Here is a 22,547-nt window from a genome sequence, read left to right as displayed (position 1 = left end):
TGGTAAACGTTGTATCAGGAGGCTGGGGCCCAGGGGATGGTCTGATTTAAATTCTCCCCTGGCCCCGATGAACTCTGAGGCTGTGTCCCAAATGGCTTCCTATTCCCTACATAGATATCGCACTGCTTTTGACCAGAGCCCCTATCGGCCCTGGTCAAAAGTAGTGATCTATATATATATATATATATTTTTTTTAAGAATAGGGTGCCGTTTGGGACTCAGCCTCAGAGTACACAGACAATAGAGGCAGAGGGCTGCCTGCTGCTGCAAATTCTTTCTACCTAAATCTATTCCCACCTAGAGATTTGGATCACAGATTTTCTAAGATACTCATTGTAGAGTTTAGCATCACTTTGAAATTGGGATCCTTGTTTAACCAGGGTTGCGTTTTAGTGGACATTTTGTAATGACACATAATGTAATATTTCTCTCATTTTTATACAGTATCTTGTAGATGCATTGATGAAGCAGAACTGTAGGTTGTTATCTTGCTTGTAATTGATATGTCAGAAGTTTCCAGAGATTATTTGGGTGAGGAAAAGTGCCAGCTGAGACCTTCATTTCTCCTGTTGATTCTTGGCTGAAAGATTATACACTAATTATGTAGAGTGTGCGCCTGTTGTTATCTAGTGTTTTAGCCCCCTTTCCCCCTCTCTATCTGTCTCTCTGTCTCTTGTTTCCTCATGTTGGGATACGGATGCTGAGTGGAGTAGGTGGTACAGTAGCTAGCCGATGTGGTTTAAGTTAATGAGGGGGATGGAAGCTAGCTATCGTACCGTGTTATTTGTGCCACAGTGTTGTTAGTAGCTAGATAGCTGAAAGGGTTTATCCGGCAGCCCTTTGGTGCCACTCTCTGTGGTTGTCAGTCTGCAGCTCTCTCCAGCTGCCCAGCTCAGCACGAGTCCTGAACCACATCCTGGCTCCAGCACCAGAGAGGGCCACTGTCTGTCTGAGGGAGCCCAGGGCAGCTGGTGCTGGGGTATATGGCTGGGCCTGGGGTGGCGTGTCTCAGTGGCTCGTCCCAGGCCGGCTGTGAAGGACTCAGCTGCCACCATACCCACCCCCTGGAAAGGCTGTGTTATCTCTGCCATGCCTCCAATTGACTGAGACTCACAGATACTCACAACACATTTGAACCACATCACCACCCACCCATTTACAGTCACACAGACATCTACTCATATTCACATAATAATGCACGGATGGTTACCATGGTTCACAGTTAACATATCGAATAGGAAAAATTAAGACGCATCCTCATGCTTCTTAGGTTGCGTTTAGACAGGCAGCCCAGTTCTGATATTTTTTCCACTAATTAGTATTTTGACCAATTACATCAGATATTTTAACATCCAATATATTTCAGAAAACCAATTAGTGAAAAAAAAGATCAGAATTGGGCTGCTTGTCTAAACACAGCCTTAGACATGCTGGTCATTTCAAAATTAAATGTAGCGTCCCTTACATAGTTTTTTGTCCCCTCAGGTACACATCAGGGGACGTGAGACTGTGGGACACCCTCCACTGGGACTCTGCAGCCTCCTTCCTGAAGCCCAGCCCCCTGACGGCAGACGTCACCCCCAGACCTCACGTCAGTCACGTCCGGGTCAACAACACTGTGGCTGTGGCTGCCTACGACGATGGTGAGTGAGGGTCCTCAACTCTGCAGTCAACTTTGCGGCTATTCCACTGGCTAGCCTTCCAGTTTAGGGCAGTGAAAAGGAGCGCCACCTGTTGGTCGTGGTCTTCGAAAGAAGTGCCGGCTTTGATAGGTATAATAACCCTGGTGCCTCTGTTAGAAGGCATGATAATGACCGGCAGGAGGCAGATATACAGTTCACACTTTATTACCAAGTTCCACTAAGGTGTATGGACACATGGATGGCCACACTGAGAAGTCTTTGGATACAGGTTAACTGTCTATTCTGCTCCTGTGTAGGATGTGTGGATGTGTGGAGCACAGAGACGGGACAGGAGCCCGTCCACCACTTCCAGATCCCTGGGAGGGTCCACGCCCTGGCTCTGAGCCTGGAGAGCCCCACCTTGGCTACTGCTGCTGGGCTAGACATCCGGCTGGACCAGCCTGATGACAGGGGCTACTGGAGGACCCTCTGCCAGGCTACGCTGCCCAAACCTGTGAGTCTACCTCGCTCTCTTTCTGTCTTTCTGTCTCTCTGTCTGTCTCTCTGATTTGTCTGGAAAAGCACCATCAGCTTCATCATTTTAATGAGGATTATGATAGAATTCCCTGTAGCAATGATAGGGTGTCTACATTGATCTAGTGTGCTGTTGTGATTTCAATTCCAACCCTCTGTCACAGTCAATCCATTATACCATTAACAGTGCAATTGGACTTTTCATATGGGAGCTACTTTAGACGTCTCACTCCTTGTGACAGTAGTCAGCAGGCTGAATACATTTGTTATAACTTGTTCTAACAGAGGCTCTGGTCCCAGGTGGAGTCTATGGTGGTGGTGCCAGGGGCCGTGGGGCGAGGAGGGGACAGTGGCCCCCTGGTGGCCCTGTCTGCTGGGGATACGGTGTACCTGCTGGCCCCTGAGGACTTGGAGCCCCGGGTGCTCCACACCGTCTACGGCCACCCCATCACCTGTCTGGATGCCTCGGCCTCTCACGCTGCCCTGGGGGTCAAGAGCTGTGGCTGGGCAATGAACGATGGAGGCAACAAGGTGGGTGCATCAACAGTGTACTAAAACAGTCTTTTTACATGGTCCTATTGATCAGGGCACAACTTTGCAAATAAAGATAAGGTAGACAGACCCCTTTAGTTCCAGGCTGTTTTCCACAAATCTTCTTTTGATGCCTAATGAGTCAACCCAGCTGTGACTTTTGTTCCACTGTCCCTGGAGTTGGGAACATGGTTATATTGAGGTAGGTATGCCAAAGCAATGCGCAAAGCCAATACTGAAGCCCACACCATTATGTTTCTGAGCACTCAACACATTTGGACGGCTACAAATTGGCCAACCTTGAATTAGGCTTTTACTGATGTTACTATAGGGTTGAATTTAAGCCCGAAATGAATTGCAACCCTATTATGTCACCTGAAACCTGCATCTCTCTGAGTCTGAGTAACAATGCACCAATCTGAGTGTATTTAGAGTCTCTGGAACCCCAATGGGGTGGTGCACCCCAGCTTGGGGATCCTGGGACAGAAATGGGTCCACCCGCTGGGGATTGTGGGCATAGAAATAGCTGAACTAGTCCTACTGGGTATTGTTCCTAATTACTGTATTATTTACTCTCTTAACGCACAAACTCACTCACACACACATACACACACATACTAAACAAGTTTAGTCTCTTGTTCCCAAAGAAGCTGCTGTTTGCATCTATTAATATCTTGTATCTTAGGACTCTGCTCCTAACTGAGGCTCGTGCCTTTACTTATCCCTCTGCAGATTACATACCCAGGAGACAAAAGTTGCTCAGGGATCAGGTTTGGGCATCATAAGTAAATTGTCATGCTTTTCAGTGTATTTCAAGACAAATCTTTGCAAGGAGATGTTTTTTTTCCTGTGTTTTGTGACAAAAGGAATATCTCACTGTTTCAAAACCCCACTTACTTAAAAACCTCAGTCTGTCTCTCTCCTCTAAAAGTTGTATGTTTTGTTTAGGCACCTATACTGGTACTTAAGTAATTAGTCAAGTGACTAGGGACCGGTCCCAAATGGAGCCTCTCTCTGTTGGTTAGACAGGTCTTTGGCAGACTCTCCCCCTGACATCATTACAATGTTCTCATTGCTGATGATGTTATATTAGCCCTACCGCACCACATAGTCAAATTCAAATTCAATCAAATTTGATTTATAAAGCCATTTTTACATCAGCAGATGTCACAAAGTGCTATACAGAAACCCAGCCTAAAACCTCAAACAGCAAGCAATGCAGATGTAGAAGCACGGTGGCTAGGAAAAACTCCATAGGAAGAAACCTAGAGAGGAACCAGGCTCTGAGGGGTGGCCAGTCCCATTCTGGCTGTGCCGGGTGGAGATTATGACAGGACATGGCCATTAAGGCCAGATTTTTCTCCAAGAAGTTCAAACGTTCATAGATTACCAGCAGGGTCAAATAATAATCACAGTGGTTGTAGAGGTTGCAACAGGTCAGTACATCAGGAGTAAATGTCACTTGGCTTTTCATAGCTGGGCATTTAGAGGTTGAAATAGCAGGTGCGGTAGAGAGAGTTGAAAACAGCAGGTCTGGGACAAGGTAGAACGTCCGGTGAACAGGTCAGGGTTCCATAGCCGCAGGCAGAAGAGTGGAAACTGGAGCAGCAGCACGACCAGGTGGACTTGGGACAGCAAGGAGTCATCAGGCCAGGTAGTCCTGAGGCATGGTCCTAGGGCTCAGGTCCTCCGGGATATGAGAGAGAGAGAGAGAGAGAGAGCGAACGAACGAACGAACATAGACTGTTGCAGCATAGATACTGGAGGCTGAGACTGGGGGGGGTCGGGAGACACTGTGGCCCCGTCCGACGATACCCCCGAACAGGGCCGAGTACAGCCCACAAATATCTCCTCCACTGCACGAGCCCGAGGGGCCAACAAACCGGACAGGAAGATCACGTCAGTGACTCAACCCATTCAAGTGATGCACCCCTCCTAGGGACGGCATGGAAAGCAACAGTAAGCCAGTGACTAAGCCCCCGTAATAGGGTCAGAGGCAGAGAATCCCAATGGAGAGACAGGAACCGGCCAGGCAGAGACAGCAAGGGTGGTTTGCTGCTCCTGTGCCTTTCTGTTCACCTTCGCACACCTGGGCCAGACTACACTCAATCATAGGACCTTCTGAAGAGATGAGTCTTCAGTAAATACTTAAAAGTCAAGACAGAGTCTGTGTCTCTCACATGGCTAGGCAGACCATTCCATTAAAATTGAGCTCTATAGGAGAAAGCCCTGCCTCCAGCTGTTTGCTTAGAAATTCTAGGGACAATAAGGAGGCCTGCGTCTTGTGACCGTAGTGTACGTGTAGGTATGTACGGCAGGACCAAATCGGAGAGATGGGTAGGAGCAGCCCATGTAATGCTTTGTAGGTTAGCAGTAAAACCTTGAAATCAGCCCTAGCCTTAACAGGAAGCCAGTGTAGAGAGGCTAGCACTGGAGGAATATGATCAAATTTTTTGGTTCTAGTCAAGATTGTAGCAGTTGTGTTTAGCACTAACTGAAGTTTATTTAGTGCTTTATCCAGGTAGCCGGAGAGTCAAGCATTGCAGTAGTCTAATCTTGAAGTGACAAAAGCATGGATTAGCTTTTCTGCATCATTTTTGGACAAAAAGTTTCTGATTTTTGCAATGTTACGAAGATGGAAAAAAGCTGTCCTTGAAATATTCTTGATACGTTTGTCAAAAGAGAGATCAGGGTCCAGAGTAACGCTGAGGTCCTTCACATTTTTTTTGAGACGACTACAAGCGTCAAGATTAATTGTCAGCTCCAACAGAAGATCCCTTTGTTTCTTGGGACCTAGAACTAGCATCTAGTTTTGTCCGAGTTTAAAAGTAAGAAATTTGCCGCCATCCACTTCCTTATGTCTGAAACACAGGCTTCCATGGTAGGCAATTTTGGGGCTTCACCATGTTTCATCGAAATGTAGAGCTGTGTGTCGTCCGCGTAGCAATGAAAGTTAACATTGTGTTTCCGAATGACGTCACCAAGAAGTAAAATATATAGTGAAAACAATAGTGGTCCTAAAACGGAACCTTGAGGAACACCGAAACGGACAATTGATTTGTCAGAGGACAAACCATCCACAGAGACAAACTGATATCTTTCCGACAGATAAGATCTAAACCAGGCAATAACTTGTCCGTGTAGACCAATTAAGGTTTCCAATCTCTCCTAAAGAATGTGGTGATCGATGGTGTCAAAAGCAGCACTAAGGTCTAGGAGCACGAGGACAGATGCAGAGCGTTGGTCTGACGCCATTAAAAGGTAATTTACCACCTTCACGAGTGCGGTCTCAGTGCTATGATGGGGTCTAAAACCAGACTGAAGCGTTTCGTATACATTTTTTGTCTTCAGGAAGACAGTAAGTTGCTGCACAACAGCTTTTTCAATTTTTGGGGGGAGGAATGGGAGATTCGATAGTTTCTTACATTTTCTGGGTCAAGGTTTGGCTTTTTCAAGAGAGGCTTTATTACTGCCACTTTTAGTGAGTTTGGTACACATACAGTGGATAGGGAGCCATTTATTATGTTCAACATAGGAGGGCCAAGCACAGGAAATAGCTATTTCAGTAGTTTAGTTGGAATAGGGTCCAGTATGCAGCTTGAAGGTTTAGAGGCCATGACTATTTTCATGAATGTGTCAAGAGATATAGGATTTAAAAATACTTGAGTGTCTCCATTGATCCTAGGTCCTGGCAGTTTCGTGCAGACTCAGGACAGCTGAGCTTTGGAGAAATACACAGATTCAAAGAGGAGTCCGTAATTTGCTTTCTAATGATCATGATCTTTTCGTCGAAGTTCATGAATTCATCACTGCTGAAGTGAAAGGCATCCTCTCTTGGGGAATGCTGCTTTTTAGTTAGCTTTGCGACAGCATCAAATAGACATTTTATGATTGTTCTTATTGTCCTCAATTAGGTTGGAAAAATAGGATAATCGAGCTGCAGTGAGGGCTCTTCGATATTGCTCTGTACTTTCTTTCCAAGCAAGTAGGAAGACTTCCAGTTTGGTGGAGCGCCATTTCCGTTCCAATTTTCTGGAGGCTTGCTTCAGGGCTCAGGTATTTTCTGTATACCAGGGAGCTAGTTTCTTGTGACAAATGTTTTTTGTTTTTAGGGGTGCGACTGCATCTAGGGTATTACGCAAAGTTAAATTTAGATCCTCAGTTAGGTCGTTAACTGATTTTTGTACTCTGACGTCCTTGAGTAGGTGGAGGGAGTCTGGAAGGGCCTCTAGGAATCTTTGGGTTGTCCGAGAATTTATAGCACGGCTTTTGATGGTCCTTGGTTGGGGTCTGAGCAGATTATTTATTGCGATTGCAAACGTAATTTTACATTTACATTTAAGTCATTTAGCAGACGCTCTTATCCAGAGCGACTTACAAATTGGTGCATTCAACTTAGGATAGCCAGTGGGACAACCACCCAATTTTTTTCCAGGGTTATGAGATATATATTTTTTTAGATCCACAATATTTATTTCACGGGACAAAACTAGATCCAGGGTATGACTGTGGCAATGAGTAGGTCCGGAGACATGTTGGACAAAACCCACTGAGACAATGATGGCTCCGAAAGCGAAAGAGTGGGTCTGTGGACTTTTCCATGAATATTATCTGCCATGACTACAAGGTCCGATAGGAATTCAAGGAACTCAGTGAGGAACTCTATACGGCCCAGGAGGCCTGTAAACAGTAGCTATAAAAAGTGATTGAGTAGGCTGCATAGATTTCATTACTAGAAGCTCAAAAGATGAAAACGCTGTCATTTTGGGGGGGGGGGTAAATTGACATCTGCTATCGTAAATCTCCGCCTTTGCGGGATGCGCGGGAGATATGGTCACTAGTGTAACCAGGAGGAGAGGCCTCATTTAACACAGTAAATTCATCAGGCTTAAGCCATGTTTCAGTCTGGCCAATCACATCAAGATTATGATCAGTGATTAGTTCATTGACCATAACTTCCTTGGAAGTGAGGGATCTAACATTAAGTAGCCCTATTTTGAGATGTGAGATATCACAATCTCTTTCAATAATGACAGGAATGGAGGAGGTCTTTATTCCAGTGAGATTGCTAAGGCGAACACCACCATGTTTAGTTTTGCTCAACCTAGATCGAGGCACAGACATGGTCTCAATGGGGATAGCTGAGCTGACTATACATAGTGGACCTTCGAGAAAGTTTGAGGGATAACTTTGCTGCAGTGCTTCCTCTCAAGGTTACAGCTAAACTGATCTCCCATGGGCAGATTCTGCGTGTAGACTGAAGAATCTGCCGGGACTGAATGGGATGCGTGAGATAACGAGCTACATTAGTTCAGTTTTGGGGGTTTTCATCACTAGTTATTTGGACGTATCAGGATTGGGCGAAGGCGGTGCTTCTACTGCTTTGCCTCGAGTGCTTCGCGCATGTGCCCACACGGATCGGAAAGGGGGGGGGGGGGCTTTTGCCAGAACTATCTATTTCTAACACGAATGAACACAGAAGTTGATCACGCAGCAGACCAAATTACACTCGATTTTACTTCCGGGTTAACAGATATTACAGCTAAACTAAACCATATTATGAACTGGAGTTCTTCTTCTACAATCAAGAGAGACGTCATATAGCCTACCAGCACACATTTTGATGGTGTGTCTTTCGGTCCAAAATAGTTTCGGCTACTTGAATAGTTTCACCATCCTATCAAATATTCTAAGGAAACATTTCAAATTTTTTATATTTTATATGGTAGTGATCATGTATTAGATTGAGCATTGAGTTTTCTTTTGTTTCCTTCCTCCACTATAGACCTAGCTAGCTCATCTTCACTAAATTATGCCAATTCATGATTGTCACGTTTTCCCTTCACTAATTAAACGTACAAAATTAAACATTTTAATCTGCTTTAACAAGTCTATCGGTTTCATAGTGTTTCTGACAGCATTTTCCTACTGCGAAGAGGGAAGTAAGAATTGCCAACTGGCGAGGCAGAATGTGTTATATGCTATTTAATGAGAAGACATATGCCTAATTAAAAGCTGTCAAAGAAATGGAGGTGGCATCCAGACATGTTATCTCTCTCTTTTCACACTGAAAAGTGAATCATCACTACGATTGGTTGCTTTTCTATTAGCTAAATGTTTTAGATGAATTGTGACATGAATTGTCTTTGTTATCCAGGTCAAACGATGTGCCACTCTTCTCTTGTCTGTCTGTCCGTTGGCCTTTCCTGTCTCTCTTTTACATGTGCCTGTTGCTAAGTGTCTATGTCTGTGTCTTATGTCTATATCTGTGTCTTGTTCATGACTCTGTCTATTGGCCTGTCTATGTCTGTCTGGTGTCTGCGAGAGTCGGCCAGTCAGCTAGCAGAGTCAGTCTCCAGGTCCTCATTACTACTTCCTCTCCCATGCCAGGGGACCTGCACCCCCAACTCCCCAATCCCTTCCCTGCTAGTGGACCTGGGGGTCTGGACATCTGCTCAGCTGCTCTCTACTGGGCTCCTGTTACCCTGTACCCGCCGGCCACCCAGATAGAGCTGGTAAAACCACCAGCGGCACGGCTTATAGACCTAACACAGAACACAACCATTACATAGATTACACAGAACAGAACCATTACGTACACTGAGTGTACAGAACATTAGGAACACCTTCCTAATATTGAGTTGCACCCCCTTTTGCCCTCAGTACAGCCTCAATTCGTGGGGCATGGACTCTACAAGGTGTCGAAAGCGTTCCACAGGGATGCCGGCCCATGTCGACTCCAATACTTCCCACAGTTGTGTCAAGTTGGCTGAATGTCCTTTGGGTAGTGGAGTATTCTTGATACACAGGGCAAACTGTTGATCGTAAAAAACCCAGCAGTGTTGTAGTTCTTGACCCACTCAAACCGTTGCTCTTGGCACCTACTACCAAATCCCATTCAAAGGCACTTACTGTAAATCTTTTGTCTTGCCCATTCACCCTCTGAATGGCACACAAACACAATCCATGTCTCAATTGTCATCCTTCTTTAACCTGTCTCCTCCCCTTCATCTATACTGATTGAAGTGTATTTAATAGGTGACATCAATAAGGGATCATAGCTTTCACCTGGATTCACCTGGTCATTCTATGTAATGTAAAGAGCAGGTGTTCCTACTGTTTTGTACACTCGGTGTATATTTGTTCAGGGGAAAGTGTGACCTGTTCCGTTAGGATCTATTTGTCGTTTAGATCAGTGGTCTTGATTAACTTCTGACGTTGCTTTGTAGGCATATCTTCAAACTCTGTGAGCGTAATTTATGTCCATGTCAGTGTCTGTTTAGTAGTCTGTAGATCAACTTGTGTTTAAAAGCATTAGCTTAAAGCTCCCATGCAGTCTTTGTGATTTATGTTTTTAAATCATCACTTTGTGTGTTTATTTAATGAAAATAACTCCAAAATATATTTGTAATAATTTATTTCCCTGAGCCTCCTTTGGTCCAGTCTATGTGGGCGTTAGGAAAGAAATGTGAAGATATTTACATACACAGCCCTGATTGGCTGATAGGATGGTCCAGAGCCCACCCCCTTACCCAGATTAACAGTCATTGATCTATTATAATCAAATCACATTGTGACGTCATGATGTTGGCCAAAAGTTCCATCCCGTCTGAAGAGGCTGAAATTCCAGGATTTTTTCCCCAAACAGCTCTTACACAAAAATGGCATTATCATCAATTTCAGAGTGTTATTTCGACCTCATAGTGTGGAAATATCATTCGAAAAAATATAGGAAAATCACATTTAAACAATGCACCTGAAAGTCTAATGCAACATGAACTCATCAACTCATTGCGTTATTTGACAATAGACAAGGGACGTTTGTGTTTATTTTCCAAACAAAGGGAGTGCGTTAGGACAAATGATAGATTAGTGGTTTCTTTTTTTCTAACCCACTAGGAATCTATCAGGCACAGTAACCTGATGACTGCTGTAGCCAAGCCATGATTCCTTTCATCAACACATGCTGAAGCGCCCCTTTAACTGCTTGGACATTAGCTTCAAACTGCCCTTACAGCTCCTCCACATAATAGCTGGTTTGGGCTGCTTTTTAATCAAACCTCCTCCCAAAAACTGTGATGATTCATCGAAAAAAAAGGCATGCAGGCAGACAGCCCCCTTACCTCTCCTTCCCTTTCCTCCTACCCCCCAGTCCAAATCCCATAAAGCTGTCCTTTCAAAGTCCTGTGTGTGTCTGTCCGTCCGTCTGTGTGTCCTGTGTGTGATTTTTTGGCTTGCTCCGCTTAGGGCCGTCTCACAATTAAGGCTGTGTGGCCCAAATAGGAGACACAAAACAGCTGGCACCTTCTCAAGCCTTCCATCATGCTGCCTGCTCTCTTTCCTCTTCATCTCTATCTCTCTTTCCCTCTCTCTCTTACGCACTCTCTTTCTTCTCTTCCCCTTCTCTCTCTTTTGTTCCCCTCCCCACTCTCTCTCTCTTATCCATCTCTCTCTCTCTCATCCTTTGTTTAATGTCTTTATCTATCGCCTCTATTCATTCACCCGGCTGCATGACCGTCGGCTAGTATGTTTAATGTTGTTTTGAAAGGGAACAGCTCCAGCCACTAATTGACCAATTATAGCACAGCCAGATGACATCATTTTAAGCATTTTAAAAGGTTTTTGTTATGGAACTGGAGGGAACACAATACATTGTTCTATTTGAATTAATAGGGATGTGTGTGGGTCAATTTCCCTCCTATCATTGTCAAACTTGTTTTAATTTAGCTTTGCAATACTGCATTCTTAGCTAAATCTATTTGCAAAGAAAAGGTAGTGTTTATGATTATTGACATGGAACCATTGCATTTCTTTTAGATGATCTTAATTTCCCCACTTTTGAGCATTCTTCTATGTTCACTCATTCATCCTGATAACCTGTTGGTATTGATCCAAGCACTGTGCTTGGCTCTCCACATACCCACCTGAAAACAGTCTAGTATATGTTACAAAGTATTTTCTTCTGCCTGTTAACAGCACAGAGATGAATTCCTTTGTAAATGTGAGGTGAAGGAAAGTGTTGGGATGAGTCTAGGAGATCAACCAGACAGACAGCAGACAAGTGTTAGTGATTCTCAGAGGGCTTTTAACTCAGCACACTTCTGAAAGGCATCTTGGGAGATTCATAATGGCATGCATAATTCAGTAGCTCTCAGACTTTGCCAATAGTGCTGTGTTTATTAGGGTGTGTTGGTGTTAGCGCTGGGACGATAAACCTAAGATTGTCGACACCGACTGAACCGACCACTTATCGTGGACATTTTGCTGAAATTGTTCATTACGATAAGAAGCCTATACTGGAGAAATGTGAAGTTTCAAATGAAAGAAGCCTGCTAATATGGGTGATTGTTAATGGAACAATTGATAGCTACAACATTCAAAGTAATAGTAGTAGCCTAGTTTTAAGGTAATATAAAAAAAATGATAACTGGTTCACATTAATGTTATAAACGTATCTTTCTAGTTATTGTTATCGTGATAATTCAGTCAATATATCGTGATATGGATTTCGTCCATATCGCCCAGCCACCTGTGTGCGTGACTAGGAAGTTGTGAAGATCAACTTGTCTTTACTGCTTTAAGTCTGATGCTGTTTCTGGATTTAGAGGACATTATTACTATTTACTCTGCTGTATCCACTGCTGAATGACTCACTCAATAGCATTTTATCTGCTCATATGCAGGTGTTGTCTAACTCTTCCTGCAGTGTTCAGGGATGAATAAATATGTCTGTAGCCATTGCCAAATAACTCTCTGTTTCTATGTGTTGCCTCTGATGCTAACTTTTGCAACAGTAGTGAATGAGTCTTAACTGTGTTGGTGTGTGTGTGTTCAGATCCAGGTGTACAGCCTAGAGACGGGCCAGTCGGAGATGTCTGTGGGGAACTCAGCGGGAGACTTCTCCTGTGTCAACCTGAGAGACAGCCCTCCTCACATGCTCGTCTGTGGAAACAAAGATAGGAGGTAAGGGACTGTATGTGTCACCACACCAGCTGCGTACACACACACACACACACACACACACACACACACACACTATGGTGTTAAAATCTGTCTCACATGCTTTTGTCTGACAAGTTTGAGCACCACCGTAGTGACTGTGGCTCCCTTGGGTTTACCTTCCAGGTTGAAGTCAGATACAATATCTGTTTATCACAACACAATATTCCTTAACACACAATTACAACTGATTAGGAATAATGGAACGTGGAGGTAGAAATCACAGCGTACTTATAGGGAGGGGGATCAGGTGTTTGCAAAGTTGTGAAAAGAAAAGCAAATTTTCACACCTCCACTGGGAGGGAGGGAGAGAGGGAGAGAGGGAGAGAGGGAGAGAGGGAGAGAGGGAGGGAGGGAGAGAGGGAGAGAGAGAGAGAGACTAATTAACGATTAGAAGTGAAATACTGGACTCTGTGGAGAGGGAGGCAGCGAGCGTCAGTCGGGGTGGACTGTGTGTTTTCTGCAGCCAGCCCATCACCTGGGGGTATTTGTGAGGGAGACAGCGGGGTGGCAGATGATGGCAGCCTCCACACTGCTGTCCAGTGGCCTCGCCATTCAGCTGCTGTACACACACACGCCGCATCTGCAATCTGGCCGTCAGTATGGGGAAAGAAAGACACAAAAGAGAGTCATTCTCATCTGCACTTGTCCCTGACAGCGGGGCAGGAGTTGGCAGGTGAAAGCAGAGCACTTTTGGCAGAATCCTTACAAATCAAACTCTTTCACCAAATTCATCAGGCCTTAAGTAGACAGCCAAAAGCGAGGAAAGCATGTGCAGCACTACATCTCGTTGGGCACAGCCATTCTCGTAAGGTACGACCCCCACCTGCAAGAATAACAGACAAAGTAGGAGACTATTACCTTTGTCCCTCTGATTAAGTAGTCTTGTATGTAGTCAGTCGGAGGCCAACTTGGCTGTGACCGTTTTGCCTTGTCTGATGTGCTGTGGGGCGCGAGGGACAAAGGGTCACGAGGGAGATGAGAAGGCAGGCAGCAGGTCTGCTCTGTCTGTCCATTAGGATGGCCAAAGGCCAGGGCCTAATGCGTCTCTTCCTCCTCTCCAAATTAGTTGCTCTCTCTCACTCTCATTCTGGAGTTTCCAGGGAGCAAACGAGGGTCCTGATAAGGCCGGGGCTGTCTGGAATACTGCCTGATCATAATTGCCTGGGCCACATCTGAACAAACAGGAAGGATTTTGAGGACTGGGGAGGGAGAGAGGAAGGGATGGAGGGCGGAATGGAGAGAGAGCCAGGGTCGTGCCCAGTGGTCCTGTGCCCATAGGAAATAACAAACCACAACCCTAAAACAAAGAAAAATATCCTGTCTGCTTTGTCTCCTCTATTAGGCTTCATTTCATTGAATCAAGTGTAATCTCAAATGCATTCTGTAGTAAAACGTTCAATAGTTGCCAGTCTAGTTTTAAACGTACCTTTATTGAGCTCAACTGATGTTAAAGGTCCAATGCAGCTATTATCTCAATATCAAATCATTTGTGGGTAACAATGAAACAACAATAAAGCACCTTACTGTTTTCAATTAAAATGTTGAGTAAGAAACAAAAATTGCTTCTTAGCGAAGGGTCAATTGCCCTTTGCTAAGCCCTGCCCCCTTTGGTTACTGTTGCAACCTCAGACAACATTTTCCTGGGAAGCTCCATTCCCAATTCAAACTACTGGAGAAAAACAAACTCACAACGATCTCAAACTGTGTTTTTAATACACAATCAAATTAAACACAGACTACCCCTTGCTAATCAGGAGACTACCAGGTATGTTGTGGTGGACTGTCATTACAATTGCTTCACGGGAACCTGGTACAATGACGTCTGTAGTGTGGCTAGCCACTGGATGGCTGGATGCACTGTCATGCAGTCAAAGCTACTTTTGGAGCTAACTAGTTCTCTCAAGTCGTATCCTGATGTCGACAGCAGATGATAGTCCTATTCATAATATAGCAAACTTAGCTAGCTAACATACATTTAGAGAAAACAAGTTATATTAACTGGCTGGCTAGCTAGCGTTAATAACGTTTGGTGGTCAAAGAGACTGAGCGCTAACTAACCAGCTGAGCTAGCAAACAATGTAACAAAAGTATAATTTCAGATTTGAAAAATACTCCAACAGGCTCTGCATTTCAGGAATCACAGTAGCAAGTACCCCAGGTACACTGTTTAAACAATTTAGCTATTTAAACAATTTAAGCAATTTTTTTAATGAAAACTCTCAGTTTTGCCATAGCTCTCATTGGCTTTCATGCATTTGAAACGTGAGCGTGTCGGACTCGACGACAGTTGCTATCCATTGGATCGCTGCGATTGGTTGCCCAAAATTCTGGGGCGGGGCTTAGCGAAGGGTCAATTTCTCAAGCAATCATTTTGTTAGGACTGTCTGGGAGTAGTCTGAGTGGGGAGGGGAAAACCGAAAATTTGCTGTTATTGGCAGAGAGGTTTGGAACTCTATTTCTTATTGGTCTATTAACTAATTTACCGCCTGGTGATGTCACCATGGAAGGCCAAAACTCCATCCCACCAAAACAGGCTGACATTTCTGGCACTTTTCAAACAGCTCTTACACTATTTCACAGTATTATTCCAACCTCATAGTGTGGAAATATATATAAAACACAGGACAATCATGTTTTTGAATGCACTGGGCCTTTAAGATGACATGTTAATGTATTTGAGTGTCTAAGGTTCAATGTCATTCTTAATCTGGAGACTAGTCAGGATCGAGGGAAAGATGAACGGAGCAAAGTACAGAGAGATTCTTGATGAAAACCTGCTCCAGAGCGCTCAGGACCTCAGACTGGGGCGAAGGTTTACTTTCCAATAGGACAACGACCCTAAGCACACAGCCAAGACAATGCAGGAGTGGCTTCAGGACAAGTCTCTGAATGTCCTTGAGTGGCCCAGCCAGAGCCCGGACTTGAACCCGATCAAACATCTCTGGAGATACCTGAAAATAGCTGTGCAGCGAAGCTCCCCATCCAACCTTCATAGCTTGAGAGGATCTGCAGAAAAGAATGGGAGAAACTCCCCAAATACAGGTGTGCCAAGCTTGTAGCGTCATACCCAAGAAGACTTGAGGCTGCAATCGCTGCCAAAGGTGCTTCAACAAAGTACTGAGTAAAGGGTCTGAATACTTATGTCAATGTGATATTTCAGAATGTATATTTGTTGGTAATTTCTACCCCCTTTTTCTTCCCAATTTCGTGATTACGATCTTGTCTCATCGCTGCAACTCCCCAACGGGCTTGGGAGAGGTGAAGGTCGAGTCATGCGTCTTCCGAAACATGACCTGCCAAACCGCGCTTCTTATCACCAGCTCGCTTAACCCGGAAGCCAGCCAATGTGTCGGAGGAAACACTGTTCAACTGACAACCGAAGTCAGCCTGCAGGCGCCCGGCCCGCCAAACCCTCCCCTAACCCGGACGACGCTGGGCCAATTGTGTGCCGCCCTATGGGCGTCCCGGTCACGCCGGGTAATGACAGCCTGGGATCAAATCCCAGGCTGTAGTGACGCTGCAACACTGCGACACAGATGTTTATTTTTAATACATTTGCAAAAATGTCTAAAACCCTGTTTTTACTTGGTCATAATGGGGTATTGTGTGTAGATTGATGAGGGGGAAAAAACAATTGAATCAATTTTAGAATAAGGCTGTAACAAAACAAAATGTGGAAAAAATCAAGGGGTCTGAATACTTTCCGAATGCACTGTATCCAGACAAAGGAACGATTTCCTGTGTCTGTGAAACTTATAGTGGCGCTTGCAATAGCGTATATGAAACTAGAGAATCTAGCGGGTGCAGCAATACTATACTGAACAGAAATATAAACGCAACATGCAACAATTTCAACGATTTTATTGAGTTACAGTTCATATAAGGAAATCAGTCAATTGAAATATATTCATTAGGCTCTAATCAATGGATTTCACATGACTGGGCAGGGGCACAGCCATGGATGGGCCTCTAAAACGACGTTGGAGGCGGCTTATGGTAGAGAAATTAACATTAAATTCTCTGGTAACAGCTCTGGTGGACATTCCTGCAGTCAGCATGACAACTGCACGCCCCCTCAACTTGAGGCGTCTGTGGCACTGTGTTGTGACACAACTGCACATTTTAGTGGCCTTTTATTGTCACAAGGTGCACCCATGTAATGATCATACTGTTTAATCAGCTTCTTGATAAATCACAACTGTCAGGTGGATGGATTATCTTGGCAATGGAGAAATGCTCACTAACAGGGATGTAAACAAATTTGTGCACAACATTTTAGAGAAATACATTTTTTTTAAGTGTTTTTTTTTAGCTCATGAAACATGGGACCAACACTTTACATGTTGCGTTTTTGTTCAGTATAGTTTCATCTCGCTGTCATATTCTCAGCTGGAGTTAGAGCTCTCAACATGAAAAAATACAAAATAATTTCATAGAATTAAACTGACCATTCATATATGATTTTCATATTCTCATAATATTTGTACTATATACTTGAGTTTGTCCTCAAAAGTGAGTACACCTGAGCAATTATATATATATTTTTATCCCAGAAGGTTGAGTTCCAGACCTTTCTAAAACTATGCAACCTTACCAGTTATTGTTTATGGCCATCTCATGAAAAATGATTTACGTTTGGGTATGTCTATTTCGGCAGAAATATAAATGTTGCCCTATCATTCAACTGGCTAGTAGAAAACAAGGATCATGCTGATTTAATGTGAAGTATCTTGTCCACTGGCAGCTCAGTGAAGGCCAGGGCTCGCTCCAAACATTAGATTTGACTGTCAGAGACTGCCAGACAGTAACTTTTAATCCCCTTTGCTAAAGCGCGAGTGCCCATGAAACAACACTACTCAGCAGCCATGTCCATGTCTGTGTCTCAAATGGCACCCTATTCCCTATATAGTGTACTACTTTTGACCAGGACCCATAGGGCTCTGGTCAAACGTAGTGCACTATGTAGGGAGTAGAGTGCCATTTGTGACACAACCCATGTCTCACCATATGTCTTAGTTACAATGCTAATGCCCATTTAGCTATGCAACCCTGATTCATTTAATTTCTTGAAGCGGAAATTAAATCTGCTCACCCCCAAATAAATTAAATTTCGGTAATGAACTTTTGGAAAGCTTTTTGCATGAAGTCATCCTCCGGCTGCTGTGCGGTGGGACCCAATAAACTAAAGCAGTGATGGCAACAGATGGAGCTGGAGGTCCATGGGGCATGTGTGGCTCGTCAAACCAGATCCAAGAATCCTCCTCTTAGTTTTATTAATGCTACAACAGTGCCGTGTTTAATCAGTTCAAAACATCTTCAATATTTGTATCTTTGGTTCTGTGAGTGAATGAGTGTTATTGGTGGCTAAAGTAATTAAACTTATGTTTATAAGTGGTCTAAAGTAGATGAAGCAGATTAAATCCCCTCAATTCCACCTGGTGTTGGTGTTATTATATTTTTTTTTTTTGGGGGGGGGGGGGGGTAGATCAGCTTAATATTGCAGATAGATTGTAACTTCTATCAATGTAATTGTCTGCATCACTTCCAATCCCCCATGTTTTTTATATATATACTCCCCTTTATTACTTTTCAACCCCGCCATCCTTTCCCTACTTGGGGTAAATTAGTGAACAACAATGCCCAGGCCTCTACTTCCAGCCTATACTTACTATCTACACCTTATGGACACAGTCGATTTTACAATAATTCTATTTGTATTTTTTATTTAATTTTTTTTTGCTCCTGAACTTCTTCTACTCTCAACCTCTCTGTTCATTTTCATGATGTCCATCCGGTTTGCTTCTATATGCCATATCTTTCTAACTGTGCTCTTTCCCAAAAGCTCCCAACATACAACCATATACTTATTATGGATTAGTTATCTTGTTATTATTTGTTGTTATTTGTTATTAGTCCCATCCTTCAACTCCATTGGAGTTGGTGTTTATGCCTGTCTTTGTTGGCCTGTGTCTTCTCTGATCATCGCTTGTAGGTTCTCTGTTGTTGTTTTTGTAATGCATTGTTCTGAGGCACCAAGTTTCCTCTGGTAACCTAGTAAAGATGTAGCCTGAGTGCTGTTCTGTAGGTGCTATAATGCCAACTCCTTGTCACTCATTGTCATGCCATGGCTTGAAAATGACAGCAATAGAGGTGGCAAGAGCACAAACAGATCTGGGACCAGCCTAGTAAAGATGCATCCTTTCATATCTTCAGTAGTGGAGTGAATCGACCACCTTTGTCTGATCTACTTCCTGCAACATCACTTCCTGAGATGAAATGACTACTTGCTTTCGCTGTGTTCTGTTTCAGGGTGAGGGTGTTTGACCTGCGCACCGGCTCCTCTGTGACATCACTGTATGCCCACCACATGGGCGTGACCTCCGTGCAGGCAGACGATTGGAAGATCGTGAGTGGCGGAGGTGAGGGATTGGTCTGCGTCTGGGAGATGAGGATGGGAGCTAAACTGTGGGAGATGCACAACAGGTGGGACAGCAGAGTTATTTCTATTGGTTGTTCATACATCTATTTGTTTGTGCCACAAAAGGAAGGTAGAATACTTACATGTGCTATTCTGTACTTGAAATATCCAAATTTAAGTGTCTTGCCGTTCCTGTCACTTGCAAGTATGCATTGCTAAAATACTCAGCAATACGCAACATTTACCTATCAGGCTGACATTGGCAGCAAACCAAACAGGCGCATCAGTATTGATTGATCCCTTTTCAGCTCCTTAGCGAATGTGTTTGGTGTTCTTTTTCTGTTTTGTGTGTGTGTGTGAGAAATCAAATTGTTAATAATTAAAAATGGTGTTTGTTGTTTCTCCCTCCTGTCTGTTTGCAGGCACCCAGTCAGACATGTGAGATTCAACACTAGCACCCTGGTGACAGCCAACGTCCCAGACGAGAAGTCTCCACGAGGGGCCTGCATCACAGATGACGACCTCACAGCCCACCGCAGGTCCGTAATAACACTACCCCAAATTCTGATTTATACATTTAGAGTTTAGCAAGATACTTGTTTATTCTACTGAAGATTCCAGATTACACAGAGAGCAGTGTCTCCATAGATGTGCCGTCAGAAAGTATTCACACCCCTTGACTTTTTCCACATTTGTGTTACAAGGTGAGATTAAAATGGATTTCATGTAAAAAAAAATGTGTCAACGCTGTACACAAAATACTCTGTCAAAGTAGAAAAATGCTAACATTTGTAAAACATTAATGAAAAATAAAACTAATATATCTTGATTACGTAAGTATTCAACTCCCTGATTCAATACATGTTAGGATCACCTTTGGCAGCAATTACAGCTGTAAGTCTTTCTGGGTAAGTCTCTAAGAGCTTTGCACACCTGGATTGTACAATATTTGCATTATTATAATTCTTCAAGCTCTTTCAAGTTGGTTGTTGATCATTGCTAGACAGACATTTTCAAGTCTTGCCATAAATGTACAGGCGATTTCAGTCAAAACTGTAACTAGACCACTTAGGAACATTCAATGTCATCTTGGTAAGCAACTCCAGTCTATATTTGGCCTTGTGTTTTAGGTTATTGTCCTGCTGAAAGGTGAATTTGTCTCCCAGTGTCTGTTGAAAAGCGGACTGAACCAGGTTTTCCTCTAGGATTTTGCCTGTGCTTAGCTCTATTCCGTTTATTTTTATCCCCAAAAACTCCATAGTCCTTGCCGATGACAAGCATACCCATAACATGATGCAGTCACCACCAGGCTTGAAAATATGAAGAGTGGTACTCAGTGATATGTTGTTTTGGATTTGCCCCAAACATAAAGCTTTGTATTCAGGACATGAAGTTAATTTCTTTGCCACATTTTTTGCAGTTTTACTTTAGTGCCTTATTGCAAACAGGATGCATGTTTTGGAATATTTGGATTCTGTACAGGCATCCTTCTTTACACTGTCATTTAAGGTAGTATTGTGGAGTAACTACAATGTTGTTGATCCATCCTCAGTGTTCTCCTATCACAGCCATTAAACTCTGTAACTGTTTTAAAGTCACCATTGGCCTCATGGTGAAATCCCTGAGTGGTTTCCGTCCTCTCCGGCAACTGAGAAAGGAAGGACACCTGTATCTTTGTAGTGACTGGGTGTATTGATACACCATCCAAAGTGTAATTAATATCTTCACCATGCTCAAAGGGATATTCAATGTCAGCTATTATTTTTATTTTTTCACCCTTCTTTGCAAGGCATTGGAAAACCTCCCTGGTCTTTGGGGTTGAATCTGTGTTTGAAATTCACTGCTCGACTGAAGGACCTTACAGATAATTGTATGTGTGGGGTACAGAGATGAGGTAGTCGTTCAACTTATTATGTGAGTTGTTAAACACATTTTTACTCCTGAACTTATTTAGGCTTACCGTAGGGGTTGAATACTTATTGACTCAAGACATACAGTGGGGCAAAAAAGTATTTAGTCAGCCACCAATTGTGCAAGTTCTCCCACTTAAAAAGATGAGAGAGGCCTGTAATTTTCATCATAGGTACACGTCAACTATGACAGACAAATTGAGAAAAAAAAATCCTGAAAATCCCATTGTAGGATTTTTAATGAATTTATTTGCAAATTATGGTGGAAAATAAGTATTTGGTCACCTACAAACAAGCAAGATTTCTGGCTCTCACAGACCTGTAACTTCTTCTTTAAGAGGCTCCTCTGTCCTCCACTCGTTACCTGTATTAATGGCACCTGTTTGAACTTGTTATCAGTATAAAAGACACCTGTCCACAACCTCAAACAGTCACACTCCAAACTTCACAATGGCCAAGACCAAAGAGCTGTCAAAGGACACCAAAAACAAAATTGTAGACCTGCACCAGGCTGGGAAGACTGAATCTGCAACAGGTAAGCAGCTTGGTTTGAATAAATCAACTGTGGGAGCAATTATTAGGAAATGGAAGACATACAAGACCACTGATAATCTCCCTCGATCTGGGGCTCCATGCAAGATCTCACCCCGTGGGGTCAAAATGATCACAAGAACGGTGAGCAAAAATCCCAGAACCACACGGGGGGACCTAGTGAATGACCTGCTGAGAGCTGGGACCAAAGTAACAAAGCCAACCATCAGTAACACACTACGCCGCCAGGTACTCAAATCCTGCAGTGCGAGACGTGTCCCCCTGCTTAAGCCAGTACATGTCCAGGCCCGTCTGAAGTGCATTTGGATGATCCAGAAGAGGATTGGGAGAATGTCATATGGTCAGATGAAACCAAAATATAACTTTTTGGTAAAAACTCAACTCGTCATGTTTGGAGGACAAAGAATGCTGAGTTGCATCCAAAGAACACCATACCTACTGTGAAGCATGGGGTTGGAAACATCATGCTTTGGGGCTGTTTTTCTGCAAAGGGACCAGGACGACTGATCCGTGTAAAGGAAAGAATGAATGGGGCCATGTATCGTGAGATTTTGAGTGAAACCCTCCTTCCATCAGCAAGGGCATTGAAGATGAAACGTGGCTGGGTCTTTCAGCATGACAATGATCCCAAACACACCGCCCGGGCAACGAAGGAGTGGCTTCGTAAGAAGCATTTCAAGGTCCTGGAGTGGCCTAGCCAGTCTCCAGATCTCAACCCCATAGAAAATCTTTGGAGGGAGTTGAAAGTCTGTGTTGCCCAGCGACAGCCCCAAAACATCACTGCTCTAGAGGAGATCTGCATGGAGGAATGGGCCAAAATACCAGCAACAGTGTGTGAAAACCTTGTGAAGACTTACAGAAAACGTTTGACCTGTGTCATTGCCAACAAAGGGTATATAACAAAGTATTGAGAAACTTTTGTTATTGACCAAATACTTATTTTCCACCATCATATGCCAATAAATTCATTAAAAATCC

At 43.6% G+C, this 22,547-nt stretch overlaps 1 protein-coding gene across 1 annotated transcript in view; it reads left to right on the top strand.

Annotated features, from left to right (window-relative positions):
* The window catches only part of fbxw8 (F-box and WD repeat domain containing 8), a 28,088-nt gene that overhangs the window by 2,517 nt on the left and 3,024 nt on the right, over nt 1-22,547 (top strand). The window contains exons 5-10 of the mRNA XM_084177324.1: nt 1,486-1,643; nt 1,940-2,136; nt 2,457-2,687; nt 12,523-12,650; nt 18,999-19,172; nt 19,530-19,646. Of these exons, the coding sequence (XP_084033450.1) occupies nt 1,486-1,643; nt 1,940-2,136; nt 2,457-2,687; nt 12,523-12,650; nt 18,999-19,172; nt 19,530-19,646 (1,005 nt within the window). The remainder of the gene's footprint in view (nt 1-1,485; nt 1,644-1,939; nt 2,137-2,456; nt 2,688-12,522; nt 12,651-18,998; nt 19,173-19,529; nt 19,647-22,547) is intronic.

This window comes from Coregonus lavaretus (genome assembly GCF_964263955.1).
Source record: "Coregonus lavaretus genome assembly, chromosome: 14".
NCBI lineage: Eukaryota > Metazoa > Chordata > Actinopteri > Salmoniformes > Salmonidae > Coregonus > Coregonus lavaretus.
The sequence above is the reverse complement of the archived record's forward strand: the minus strand, read 5'-3'. Positions and strand labels throughout refer to the sequence as shown.